Consider the following 14,112-nt stretch of genomic DNA (forward strand, 5'->3'; position numbering starts at 1 on the left):
AGTTTTTATAAAACCTACTGCAGGTAAGTATACACAAGAACACTGACTTCTAAATAGGCAGGTTATTAGGGAAAACATTTGTGATATAATGTTTCACATTATAATTCAAAGAGAATTAGCACTGTCATAATTCATAGGGCTGAATCCTCTAGAAGTGACAATAACACTGTTACATATATTTGAATGAGCTCTACCCTTTTAACTATGTAACTGAAGAAATACATTTCAGGTTAACTATATAGGACATCTAGATATACAGTACAATACTTTACCACCTGGAACATCCAGACCTCTAAAGTCTGGAAGAACAGAAGATTTGAATCACTTCAATTAAAATATGTGGGTGTGTATGAGTGCATTCGTATACACCTGTGCACGCACACTCTCTTACCCTTTAACTAAAATGTTAAATAACCTTATTTTGGGATTTAATTGTATCTCATATTTTTCAGAAACTATGATTAGCAATTACAGATGTCTAATATCTTAGAGGGTAAATAAATTATTAAAGGTCAGTTTTTGGTAAGTCTTTTAAATACATGGATTTCATGAGGAAAAAAAATACAAAAACTCGTTTGTGATTTGTGGTTAAACATGAGAATCACTGGTCCAGTAAAAGTTGGAAAGTAGGTGCTCCAGAGAGACAACTACTGTTAATATGCAATATCGGTGCACCCTTCCTCAAATAAAACACTTTCTACTAAAAAAATTTACTCCAAATAGTTGGTTAATAACGTCTCTTGATGAATCTAATCTAAAGTTCTTACCTTGCTTTTCATGGCAGAAGAATATGGGCCTAAAAACAATCCAGGCAAAATTTCCTAGGAAAAAAAATTGAGCTATTTACCATCAGCAATTTAAATCTATACAAAAGATGTACCATATGAGTGGATTAGCTGAGTGTTTTCATAGTTGTTATAATAATTTGCTAAAAAGCTTGTTATTTAGGGAGTATCTTCTAGCCACACTGAGCAAATGATTGGGAAGAGAAATGCAGATGTGCTTTATATCATCAAATGACACATTTAAAGTTGAAATGTAGTTTTGAAAAGTCAGGTATTTGAACTTCCATAGTGCTTTTTATAAGCAATTTGAGTAGAATAACTATATTGTATTGTTGTCTTTTAGATTACTAAAACACCCCTAATTTTACTTCTATTCTCTGCTATAGTATAGAAATAAAATAGGTATAAAGAAAATCATCCCTTTGGAATTACACAAAACCTTATTCAGTCAAATCAAAAGTAGTACAAGATAAAATAATTACAATTTTTATCTATGTAAAGTATTATTGCAAAGCTTAAAAAAAAGACTATTGACTACTGACAGAGTTTCAGCAATTTAAATAAATAATTTCTGAATGGTGAATTAAAATTTATTCTATGTGAATTCAATATAGAAAGCTTTCAGTGTGAATTCTATTTGAATTCAATATAGAAAGTTTTTAGTATACAGAGTATATATCAAACTCTATATACTAATATAATTTTGTAGTTCGGTTCTATGGGACATCAGAATTATTTGTGTATAGGTGTGATTTCTTCTAATAGCTTCTTGTGGGCAGAAACTAAATTTTCCTCATATTTGCATTCCCCATAGCACCAAGTAAAATGCCCCATGGGTAATCACATATTTTTAAAAAGTGAATTTTCACAGAGAGAAAGGAAACAGATATTTAGAAGTCAAGGGATTCCTGAGAAGGAGAGACAATGCTTGATCTTGGGAGTAGCAAAGTTGAAATGCAAAACAAAAAAAGTACTGCTATGTGGGTTAGCTATCACTAATTCATTCATTCCATACTGTGAGTATTCAACTCAATCTTCAGGAGACCTTCACTATGAAAGTTGACTGGGAATCAGACACAAAGATGAGCAATCAAGTCAAAAGGGTGATGTGCTTTACAGTCAACTCTCCTGAGTTTATCTAAGCTAGACAAACACAGAAAGTAAACTGCTTTCAGAAATAATACAAATATTGTACCCAATTTTTCAGATGAAGAAAAACAAAGTGACTCATTAAGCACAAACATATATTACTATGTCCATGGTTCTAAGAAATAAATTTCATCTCCCATCTTTTTAAGAGCCACGATTAACTTTAAATATGTTAATATTTAAAATACTCAGTGATGAACCTATAGATCATGAGTCAACAGGACTCAAATCCTTTGTGAAATTAGGTTAAATTATTTAACAACGATAGTAACAGTAATACAGGCTGGCTGGAATAAATGAGAAGGTTGTCATACCTGCATCTCTCGTCTCATAGGGTAGGTCCACTCCTTAAAAATGGAAGAAAAACATAAGAAAAGTAAATAACATTATGAAAAATGTCATCCAATTAAAGGTTAAAGATGTGATATACAAGTGTATGGAGTTTTAAAAAATACATTATACTTATAGAATGTTCTATAAAAATAGCAGATTCAATTGGCTTCACAAACACTTAAAAATTTAAGTGACAAGAAACAACGATTAAGGTAATTCTTTAAATAACTGGGCTTCCAAAATTATGATTATGTTACTTTATAATGGATGGAATAGCTCAATAATTATAAGGACAGGTATTCCAGAAGTTTCTCTCAAAAATGATCCTCTAAATCAGACATGTCAAACAGACTTTTCGTCATTCGTGCCAACTCTAATCAACTGGCAGTAGACAGCTAAAACTCTGTGTGGAGAAAGACTCAAAGAAGTAAAGAGTGCTGTGGTCATTGAGCAATATCTGCAATGATGAAAGAAGAACAGAATGTGATAGGCATTTATTTGCCATTCCTGATCTAAACTGCCAGATGCTCATCAAACAGCCTTTCCCATACCTCACTTGGGCTTAAGATTCTGTCTAGTTCAAGATCTTTTACAGATACACTTCACCAAAGTACAGAGGTCATTCTTGGGATGCAGACCAAGATAAAGAAGTTGGAAAATAATGCAAAATGCCAAAAGACAGAAAATATTTTAAAAGAAAAAAGCAATTACAGTGAATTGAAATGAAGAATCAAATATAGTACAGATAGTCCTCATTTGTAAATGGACTACATTCCAAAAGTTTCTAGCTTGGTTGCTTAAAACTCAGAATTATAAACAGTAATTAGGTTTCTAAAGTTAAAACTGCAAAAAGTTAAAAAAAACTTTTTATTTTGAAATAATTTTAGAATTACAGAAAAGTTGAAAAAATAGTACAAGGAATTCCCTTTACCCTCCATCCAGAGTCCCCAAGTCAGAAAAGTATTTTTAACATATAAGGTAGAAATGTTATATCTCTGTAATGGAAAGAGAGAATAGTACTCCTACAAAGACAGTCAGCATTTTTTTAAAAATAAAGAAACAAAATACATTTTTCATTTTTAAAAATTTTTTAAATTAAAATTCTTTTTTAAATTTTATTTATTAATTTATCTGCTTACTTGCTTGCAGTACGCGGGCCTCTCACTGTTGTGGCCTCTCCTGTTGCTGAGCACAGGCTCCGGATGCGCAGGCTCAGCGGTCATGGCTCACGGGCCTAGCCGCTCCGCGGCATGTGGGATCTTCCTGGACCGGGGTACGAACCCGTGTCCCCTGCATCGGCAGGCAGACTCTCAACCACTGCGCCACCAGGGAAGCCCACATTTTTCATTTTTAATCTTGAAAATTGGTCTCAGCAATGTAGTAGAAGCAGACTATAAACCCTGAGAAACCATCTATGAAAAATGACTGTTAAAATATATTTTTTAAAGTATCTTTAAATGCATAGCTGAACTAAGAAGTGAGGGAAATCCCCAGAGAGACACACACTCATAAACACAAGAAAGCACAAACCCAGCAAGGGTAGTAAGTAAGCACTGAAACAGAGCATACTGAGAAGATCTGCTAGTCTTTTCATGGCCTTATATTTCTTTCTGTTCTTTTAAAATGTAGGTATAAAAGAACTTTTAATGAGGTGCTAAAATGCCCAAATCTGAATGTAGAGCTCAATCAATTTTTACAAACATATATACCCATATGATCACCACTCAGATGAAGATTTCCATCATCCCAGAAAGTTCCCTCATTCTTCTTCTCAGTCAATATCTCCTGTTTTCAGAGGTGACCACTGACTTCCATCACAACAGATTTTAGTTTTGTCTGTTCTGGAACTTCATGTAAATGGAATCATACAGCAGTACTATTTTATGTCTGGTTTATCTCACTCAACCTAATGTCCGTGAGATTCATCCATGTTGTTGTGTATGTCAGTAGTTTGTTCTTTTTCACTGCTGTGCAGTACACTATTGTATAAATATTCCACAATTTACTCATTCTCCTGTTGGTGGAGATTTAAATAGCTTCCAGGTTTTGGCAATTATGAATAAAGGTGCAATGAAAACTCTTTTATATGCTCTTTGGTGGACATATGTATTTATTGCTCTTGGATATACAAGTGGCAATGGAATGACTAAATCACAGAGTAGGCCTATATTTGGCTTTACTAGACACTGTCAAAAGTTTTAGAAGAGCAATTTACACTCCCACCAGGAATGTATGGGAGTTCTAGTTGTTCCACATCCTCATGATGGCCTTAATTTTAAATGGCATGGCACATGAGACAAAGCCTAGGACCTGCTCAATGTCAGATCATGACCAAAAAGCTGGCACCCCCAAAGGGCAACACCCTCAGTGAAAGATAAAGTGGAGGAAGTAGGGCCTCACTTCATCCCCATAAAAATGAGTTCTCTTGCCTTTCCTAGCTTTGGTTCTGAGTAGGTGGTGGTGGTGGTAGCAGTGGCGTGGGGTGCTCCTAACCAATCTGGTCTTCACTCAGGTTTGGCATTAGAATGCAATTATCTTCGTGAGGCCAAGTGAAAATCTAATGTCAAGTGGTCCTGGGTAAATAGTGTCCATGGCTTTCTGGGAGAAGCAAATGCATTTTCTCTTTGGAGGAACATACCCTAAACCTAGATCAGAAATAATTCAAACAGATAGGTTCCAATGAACTTGCAATATAAAATTCATTAAAAAAAAAAAAGAGGAAACAAATCACCATGAAAAGTGATACAACTGAATCACAGCCACAAAGACGGCAGATATTAACTACAACAATGAAAAATACAACACATTTAATACATTTAAAGAAATAAGAGTACCGTAAGTATGACCAAAAATTAAGAAACTAATTTTTAAGGGAGCCAAAAGGAATATGTAGAACTGAAAAAGTACAACTGAAATGAAAAATCAACAGATAGGCTAAACAGAAGGACACAATTAGAGAGAGAATCTGTGAACTGGAAAACAGAACTAATGAAATGACCTAAATTCAGAGATGGAAAATATGAGCAGTTAATAGACATATAAGATACAATTAAATGGTCTAACATCCATAGAATCCAAGTTCCAGAAGGAGGGGTAAGAAAATAAAGGAGAGATATTATACCAGATATTAATGAGAATTTTCCAAAAGTAGTTAAAGATACCTCAGAAATAGGAGGCCCAGTAAATCCCAAGCAGGATAAAGGAAAGAAATGCACAGGTAAACAGTGAAACAGCAGCACAGCAAACCCAGAAAGGAGAATTTCTTTTTCCAGACTAAAAGCAAATAGAACACTCAAAAAGAATAGAGGCCAGAAGACCTACATATATGCAGTCAATTACTTTTCCTGAAAGACATACCAAGGCAATTCAATGCAGAAAGAAAAGTCTATTAACAAGTGGTGCTGGAACAACTGGATAAATGTCTGGAAAATAAAACGAATCTTGATCCTGACCACACATGTGTGTGTGCGCATGCACATGCACGCAAGCACACACACACACACAAACATCTCATCTGTCTTCATTGCTGTATCTATTTCCAGCACTTGATGACAGTACCTGGCACAGAGTAGGCACTCAATAAATAACTGCTGAATGAACGAAAAAAAGTGTGTGTGTGTGTGTGTGTGTGTGTGTGTGTGTGTGTGTATAAACATAAATGCAAAAATGATATAACTTCTAGAAGAAAACATAGGAGAATATCTTTGCAACCTTGGGAAAAGGAAAGATGTCTTAAAGAGGGCACAAAAGGTACTAAGCACAAAGGGAAAAAACAATTTAGTAAATTCGATTTCATGAAAATTAAAAACTTTTGCTCAAGGAAATACACTGTTAAGAAAATGAAAGATCAAGCCACAGACTGAAATAAAACATTTGTAATACATATATCCAACAAAAGACTTGTATCCAAAATACAAAAATACACACCAACAATAAAGTGAAAACATAATTTTTTAAATGGGCAAAGAAGTGGACAGACATCTCATTATGGAAGATATCTAAATGGCCAATATCACATGAAAATGTGCTCAACATTAGGGAAATTCAAATTATATTAAAACAACAAATTCAAATTCAAAGCACAAGATACCATTCCATACCCACGATTGACGAAAGTTAAAAAGTGACAACACCAAATGTTAGTAATAACGTGGAGCAACTGGGACTTTCAAACACTGCTGAGTATAAAATGAAATGTTAATAATACACTTACCCTATTAATCTAGCAATTCCACTACTAAGATTTACCAAAGAGAAATGAAAACATACGTCCACGAAAAGACTTGTACAAAAATATTCAAAGCAGCTTTATTCATCATAACTCCAAATAACCCAAATATCTATCCATGGTATACTCATACAATGAAACAGTACTCAGCAATGAAAAAGAACCAACTACCCATAAACACAATATAGATGAATTTCACACGTATTATGTTCAGTGAAAGAAGCCATAAACAAAACAGTCCATTTTGCATGATTCAATTTATATGAAGTTCAAGAACAGATAAAACTAAACTATGGTTATAGAAATCATATTCGTTGCCTAATGTGGGGTGGGGTAGGGGTTGCCTAGAAATGGATATGAGGTAACTTTCTATGTTGGGAGAAATGGTCTACATCTTGATACAAGCAGTAGTTACACTGGTGTATACATTTAACAAAACTCACTGAATTGTACACTTAATATCTGTGCATTACACTCTATGTAAATTTTATTTCTATTAAAAAAGAGAGAGCATCCAGACAAAAAAGACAGATTACATATAAAGACAATCTGACTGACCCTGACTTCTCAACTACAAGAATGGAAAGGCAGAAGACAGAGGAATAATACAAAGTGGTGAGATAAATAACTGTTAGTTTAGAATATATATTGAGAAAATCGTCTTTCAAGAACAAGAGTGAAATAAAAGACAATTGCATACAAACAAACAAAAGACAGTTTACTACCAGCAGACTCTTATTAAAGGAACTTCTAAAAGATGTTTTTTGAAGAAAAGGTACTACTGTCTCTATTTTACATTTCTATTTTAGGTACAGAGAGCCTACATAACCTGACTTCAGGTTCACGTAGTCTGACTCTAGAGTCCATTCTCTTAATCACTACACTATACAGCCTCTCAATGTAAGAATGAACTATAAGGCAAACATGTAGTTATATTTAAACAAATACTGACTACATAAAATAATAATAATGATTAGTTTATAGCAATTAATAGAACAGAAAAAAGTATATAATTTACAAGCCAGTAGAGGGGGAAATGTAATCAAACTGTACAGACTGAATGTTTACCTGCTTTTTTAACTTACCAATATGTAATAACGTTTTTATACTGAAAAACTGTTAAAGAAGTTAGGTCAAAGATTCCTGTCATTTTAGTCACAGAACCACTAACCACTGAGCACAGGGCCTGCCAGAGAATAAGCACTGAGGAGATCCATGGTACTAGATTCTATGGATCTTATTTCTTTTTCTTTTCTTTTTCTTTCTTTCTTTTTTTTTTTTTTTAAAGATTCTCTAGTAGTCTAACAGTCAGCCTTATCTTCCAGAAAAAACTCGTCAGAGCTGTGAGAAAGAAGAAGGCGATTAAAGAAATGTGTACTTTTAGGGCTTCCCTGGTGGCGCAGTGGTTGAGAGTCCGCCTGCCGATGCAGGGGACACAGGTTTGTGCCCCGGTCCGGGAAGATCCCACATGCCGTGGAGCGGCTGGGCCCGTGAGCCGTGGCCACTGAGCCTGCGCGTCTGGAGCCTGTGCTCCGCAACAGGAGAGGCCACAACAGTGAGAGGCCCGCGTACTGAAAAAAAAAAAAAAGAAATGTGTACTTTTGAGTTTACCTAAAATGAAATCTCTACATTATGTGTGATGAAAAAAGAAAAACAGAGGAACATATATAGGGAAATAGTGTACATATATTCCAGGGAATAATACGCAATATGCCAGATGGCACTTAAAGCCACAGAATAAACATGTTCTTCTTTCTGGTGTATCAATTTTACCAGAAGTTTTGTTTTTTGTTTTTCTTTTTCCTGGAGAAAAAAGTATTTTCACTGACCACCAATTTAAAACATTAAAACAAACATGAACATATGGAATAGAATGCAAAATTTACACAAATTTTTAAGTGAAACAGGATTCATATAAATTTTGAGCTTCTCATAAGGTTTTATTCAATAGAACATGTATGCTGTATTTATAGAAGAAATATTACAGGAGTAAAAGGCAACCTGTATAGAAGAGAATGAAAAATTACTCCTATTCACAGGACAGACAAGCATGCAGCCTACTTTAGTGAGCATGACTTGCTGTAACAGGCAATACTCCTGATCTCAGGAGTTTAACCCCTCTTTGTTTATCTAGCTCTGATTACTACCTACAGAACAAATCTTAAACCTGCCTTGCCTACCAATTCTGCCTTTAGTGTACTACATCAAGATTTTGAAAGTCATTCATGCTTACAGTCGTGCTCTACCAGACAGATATCTGTCTGAACATGTCTCTAATAACCAAGTCTTGGGTGTATCACACTCAATCTTAATCTCAACCTGCCCATAGTTCCTAAAATGCATCAATTTAGAGATGGGAGTATTAATGGGTCAGACTCCCATTATAACTGCCAATGATCTATTTTGAATTACTATTGTAGATAATTAGTAGAATCAACTTCCCAAACTTCGATGATTAGCAAAGCAGTCCAACTATATTTCTCACACCAAAGCAAGCCTGCTAAGCTAAAATATCCTTAGTTATGAAATACATACACCATGCTTCTGACAGAAATTGACAAGTGAACATCCTTCAATCATCAATCAATATGAGATAGAAGGTACCACATATTAAAACACCTTTCAGGCTCTCTTCTTCCTTCTCAAGCAAATGCAGTAATATGGTCTATAAAATCACACTTAGGGGACAGGAAAAAATGCTATAAAAATGTTCAAAGGCCAATAAACAAATAAATAAATTCATCAAAGGACACAGGCTGTAACCTATAAAAACTTAATTCTTATCACCAGATGGATTAGGGTGGTTGAAACATGTAACTTTTAGAAATACCAAGAGGATTTTTTTTTTTAATACAGGTTGGGGGAGTTCAGGAAAAAACCCCACAAAACATCAGAATACTATACCTGAGCTGGTACACTTCACAAAACAGAAAAAGTAGTATTACAGTTTCTCTCCTCCAAAAAAAATAGTCCTCTTCAGAATAAGCTGTTTACTTTAGTTCCCATGCCTAACTCAAGCTTTACTTAAACCGAAGGACCAAAAGAGATTTTTACTCAAAAATGAGAGGGTTGGGGGGATATGGAGAAACAGAGGGGCGTTTAAGTAAGATGCTTCTAAATTAGTTATTCCAAAACCTGGCTGCCATTAGAATTATCTAGCTCGATCTTAAACCAATTAAATCAGAATAGGGGCCCAGGCATGGTTATTTTCAAAGTTCCTTGGGTGATTCTACTCTACAGTCAGGTTAAAAAAGCACCATTCTAAACTTAAAGGAGCTAGGAGAGGGATCCTCAGTCAGACACATTAAGCAACTCCTATCTTTGTTTCTGTACTAAGAGAATCAGAAGAGAAAAGAAAATGGAAAGGGTAACATTTAAGTTGTCAAACTGCAGCTGAAATAAATATCTCACTTTCTATATGAAAAGAAGATAAAACATTAATTCTTGAATTATAAAAGCAAAAGCCCTAACTATGTAACTAATTTGCTTAAAAAGTGTTACTGTAAGCTGCTCTTTTTTTCTTCACATGTAAAAAAAAACTACTGTAATCTTGCCACAAGTAAGACTCTACTATCAAAACTAATCAAGATTCTTTCATTAAGTCAAAAAACATTCATCAAGCTTATAATATATATCAGACACTGTTAAATGAAAGAAACAGTGGCAAATAAGACAGAAATTTATTGGTGACCAAGCCTCCTTATGAAACTTTTAGGCTATAGTGGAAAACAGACATTGATCAAAATTATAAGTATGATAACTGTTACAAAGGTAGGTATAAAAGTAAAAGTACCAAGTGCTACAGAGGTTTATAAACCTGGGGGATTGAACTGGTCTGGAGAATGGGAGAGGGGACAGGAGGAACTGGCAAAATCAGGGAAAGTTTCTCTGAAGAAATGATGCCTCAAGTGAGATCTAACCCAAGAGCAAATAGTAAATGAGGAGAGGGCAAAGGGAATGCTGGCAGTATGGTCGGGAAATAGTAACATAAAGGTCCTGAGGGAGGGGGAAAAAACTGAAGCATTCCAGAAACTGAGAGATGACGACTATGGATAGGGCACACAGAGAATGGAGCAAGGGGCAGAGTAGCTCATAATGAGATTAGAGAGGCAGGTGATACCAGTTCACACGGGACCATGCTGATGACGTTAAGGGTTTGAACTTCATCCTCAAAACAATGGTTCTGAAGAACCTAAGGGCAGGACAATGGACTTGAGGACACAGGGAGGGGGGAAGGGTAAGCTGGGAGGAAGTGAGAGAGTGGCATGGACATATATACACTACCAAATGTAAAACAGATAGCTAGTGGGAAGCAGCTGCATAGCACAGGGAGATCAGCTGTGACCACCTAGAGGGGTGGGATAGGGAGGGTGGGAGGGAGACGCTAGAGGGAGGAGATATGTGGATATATGTATATGTATAGCTGATTCACTTTGTTATAAAGCAGAAACACACCATTGTAAAGCAACCATACTCCAATAAAGATGTTTTTTAAAAAATGGGAAATCACAGCAGTTTTAAAGGAATGATGATCTTTTTGCAAACCCATCTAAACACAGCTAAATTTCTGCTAACAATTATCTTGTAAAGAGTGCTCTAACCAGTATTTCACGAAACTTGGAAGTAATATTTTTATAGAAGTGACAGGATCATCAAGCTACCATAGCCTGATCACAACAATCATTAAGAGCCTTCACTGAAATCTCTGTAAAGATTTGGATTGAGATTGGTAGTGCTTCCTATGTGGAAGGAACTATGCTGGCTGGTCACCATAACCATATAAAACTGTTTGCTACTTTACGTATCTCACTGGAAATTAGAAAATTACGTTCTGTTTTATTAGTCAGTTTATCATGAGTAACTATACACCCTATTTAATAGTTATTTACAGTTTTGTCTGTCCAGAAAGCATCCTCCATCTTTCGTGAAATGCTCCTATGGTTTTGGTGGGAGGGCTACTAATGATAAGCTTCATTCCCCTATCCCAGAAAGTGAGTATCTGACCTAGACTGGACCCCTCACTGTATTCATCACTTCCTGGCTCTCTTGATTGATCCAAAGGATGGGCATATGACCTAAATTGGGCCAATCTTCTAGATTTTAAACACTGAAGCTTAGAGAAAGGCACTTTTGTTCCTCAATGTGTATGCTGTAAGCATATAACCCTTGAGCAACTGATGGCCAAACTCCATACCTGTGCAGAAGCCCAAGAAAAAGAACAGACCCTGACAGAAAGTAGAGACAAGCACTAATGAAAGGCAGGGGCAGCTCTGATGCATTATAATACCATCTAGTCAAGTCCCTTAGACCAGCTGCACTCCAAACTTTCTGGATTTAGTTACTTCTTTTCTTTTTTGCTTAAGCTCCTCTGGCTTTTGTCTCTTGTAACCAAGAGATAACAAACATCCAGTGCTATGAAATAAGGAATGAACTGGCTTTCAGTAGATAATATCATTATGTACTAGGTTTAAGCATTACTTCTGTCCAACACAAGAAAGAAGCTATATTCCTCGTAAGATTTTATAATCTTTGCAAAGATAAGATATATTATTTACACAATAAAAGATTAAATACAAAGTCTGTAAACATTTTAAACTAGAACTATTAAGATTAGAACAGGGAAGAATTGAGGTGTAGTAAAAAGGACAATGAATTAAGAATGAGGAGACCAAGGTCCTCACTTGTGTCTTGTACTAGGCATATCATTTATTCTTAGTAAGCTACAATTTCTTCACCTTAAAAGAGGAATGCTCTACATTATTTCTAAGGTTGCTTCCAGTGATGAAATTTCTGAATCATTTTGAGGATATAAAAGCATACTCCTCATTCACATTATTCCATATAAAACAAAGCGAAAAGTGTAAATTCATTTTTAACCTAACCTAAATTCTACTTTTTTTCCTATTTAAGCGTCTACTCTTAAAACATGAAATTCTCAAGTATTATTATCACAAGCAAAAGATCCGCCCCCAATAAAAAACGTGAACCACAAATGAAGACATTCAATAGAATGAATATTTGGTATAAACTGAATGATCTCTTAACAATAGAGATTTTAGATTTCTTTCTTTCTCGATCCTACTAAAGCATATCTGAATATCATTGTCCTGTTATAATTGAGTCTTCAGAAAAATTCTAACTTAGTATACTGCAATACAATAAAGTACTCTAAACTAGGAATAGATGGAAAAAAAACTCAGTACAAACGTTAGGGAAGGAAGAAGTAAGGTGGGGTAAAAAGAACCCCAAATTAGAAATCAGGAGAACAAGTTATAAAGAATTTTATTCCCCATATTAACTTCCCTCCAAAGGGCAAAGTTTTGGATTGAAGTTTTCAGATTCGAACGAGCTAGCTTTGTGACATTTACTCTGCTGGTCACGGCTTGCCTCAAAAACACCAAAAACCAAACCAAACCAAACCAAACCAACTACTTCGGGAAACTTTTTGAAGGCACACTTAGCAAGTTCAGGGCCCACGTCTATTCCACACGTGGGGCCGTGTGTCCCACAAGTGAATCGACGACACCAAACATTACCCCTCAAAAGGAGATTAAAAACATTACCCTCGCATTGCTTTGGCAATAACAGGGGAACCTTACTCCAACTAAGGCCTCGACGCCGAACCTGGGGGGAAAGGGCTGCTTTTGCTCATCTCATTGAATTCAGCTGACCAGACCCGGCTCCGGCGCCGGAGTCTCAGGAGGGAAAGAGGAACTCAGTGACCGGGGTATGGGCTGACAGCCCCGGAGTGCGAGGCTCCGCCCCTGGGTCCCGGGACGCCCTCAAGAGGCAACAGGACTCCGGGGAGCCGGAGGCTTCGACGGTTGGGGCCTGGGGTCACCCCTCGGCCGAGGAGCCACAGGGGGAGGCCTGTGCGTGGCAGTCACCGACAGACTCACCTCGGCGTCTTCTTTGCACTGTGGGAGCGAGGGGAACTCCAGCTTCACGTCCTCCATGGTCCCGGCCCGCGGGCTTGTGGGTGGGGTGGGGTGGGAGTGGGAGTTACCCGCCGGCCAGACACTCGGGCTGGCAGTGGCGGTGAAATGAAGGAGGGAGGGTAGACCGGAGGACTGACGGGGAGGCAGCGGGCTTACAACTAACACACGCAGACTAAAGAGTCCCAGCGACTCCGGCGGCGGCGGTGGCGGCGACGACAGCCGGGAAGAGGAGGGCTGGGCGGCTCGTGCCCGGCCGCCATGCTGCTGCCGCCTCCCTCCCCCGCCGAGTCTCCGCGCCCCTAAGGCCGCCCAGGCTCCCGCACCAACACGAGCCCTACAACCGTCTCCCCTCTTTCCACCCCGCCCTCCCCGCGCCGCCCCAGCCAATCCCAGCCCACGCTCGCCTTCGGCCCGCCCCCCGCAGCCGCCAGGTGTCAGAGCGCCGCCGCCCCACCCCTTCGCGAGAGCGCAGACGCGGGGGGGCGGGGCCCCCGGAGGCGCAGCGGCGGGAGCTCACCGGGTGTGGAGGAGGTGAGACTGCGGTAGGAGGCAAAGCACGAAGGACGGTCCTGGGAAAGGGAGTGGGATAATACGACTCAGCTCTGCCCTTTCCGGATTGGACGCAAATCCCTTCTTTGGTGTAAGAACGGGGAATACATCCTAGCCACCATAAACTGGC

At 37.7% G+C, this 14,112-nt stretch overlaps 1 protein-coding gene across 4 annotated transcripts in view; it reads right to left on the reverse strand.

Moving 5' to 3' along the window:
• STYX (serine/threonine/tyrosine interacting protein) overlaps window positions 1–13,786 on the reverse strand; it is a 39,213-nt gene extending 25,427 nt beyond the window's left edge. The window contains exons 1-3 of one of the 4 annotated variants that reach the window (XM_059057185.2): window positions 13,395–13,786; window positions 2,249–2,281; window positions 768–821 (exon numbers count right to left, since the gene is read on the reverse strand). In XM_059057185.2, coding sequence (XP_058913168.1) covers window positions 768–821; window positions 2,249–2,281; window positions 13,395–13,451 — 144 coding nt within the window. In that variant the 5' untranslated portion in view covers window positions 13,452–13,786. Of the gene's footprint in view, window positions 1–767; window positions 822–2,248; window positions 2,282–3,406; window positions 3,680–13,394 lie in introns of those variants that run through there. The other 3 variants (XM_059057186.2, XM_067028465.1, XM_067028466.1) reach the window with 3 other exon arrangements.
• Between the last annotated feature and the right edge of the window lie 326 nt (window positions 13,787–14,112).

Source organism: Kogia breviceps, chromosome 3 (assembly GCF_026419965.1).
Source record: "Kogia breviceps isolate mKogBre1 chromosome 3, mKogBre1 haplotype 1, whole genome shotgun sequence".
Taxonomy (NCBI): domain Eukaryota; kingdom Metazoa; phylum Chordata; class Mammalia; order Artiodactyla; family Physeteridae; genus Kogia; species Kogia breviceps.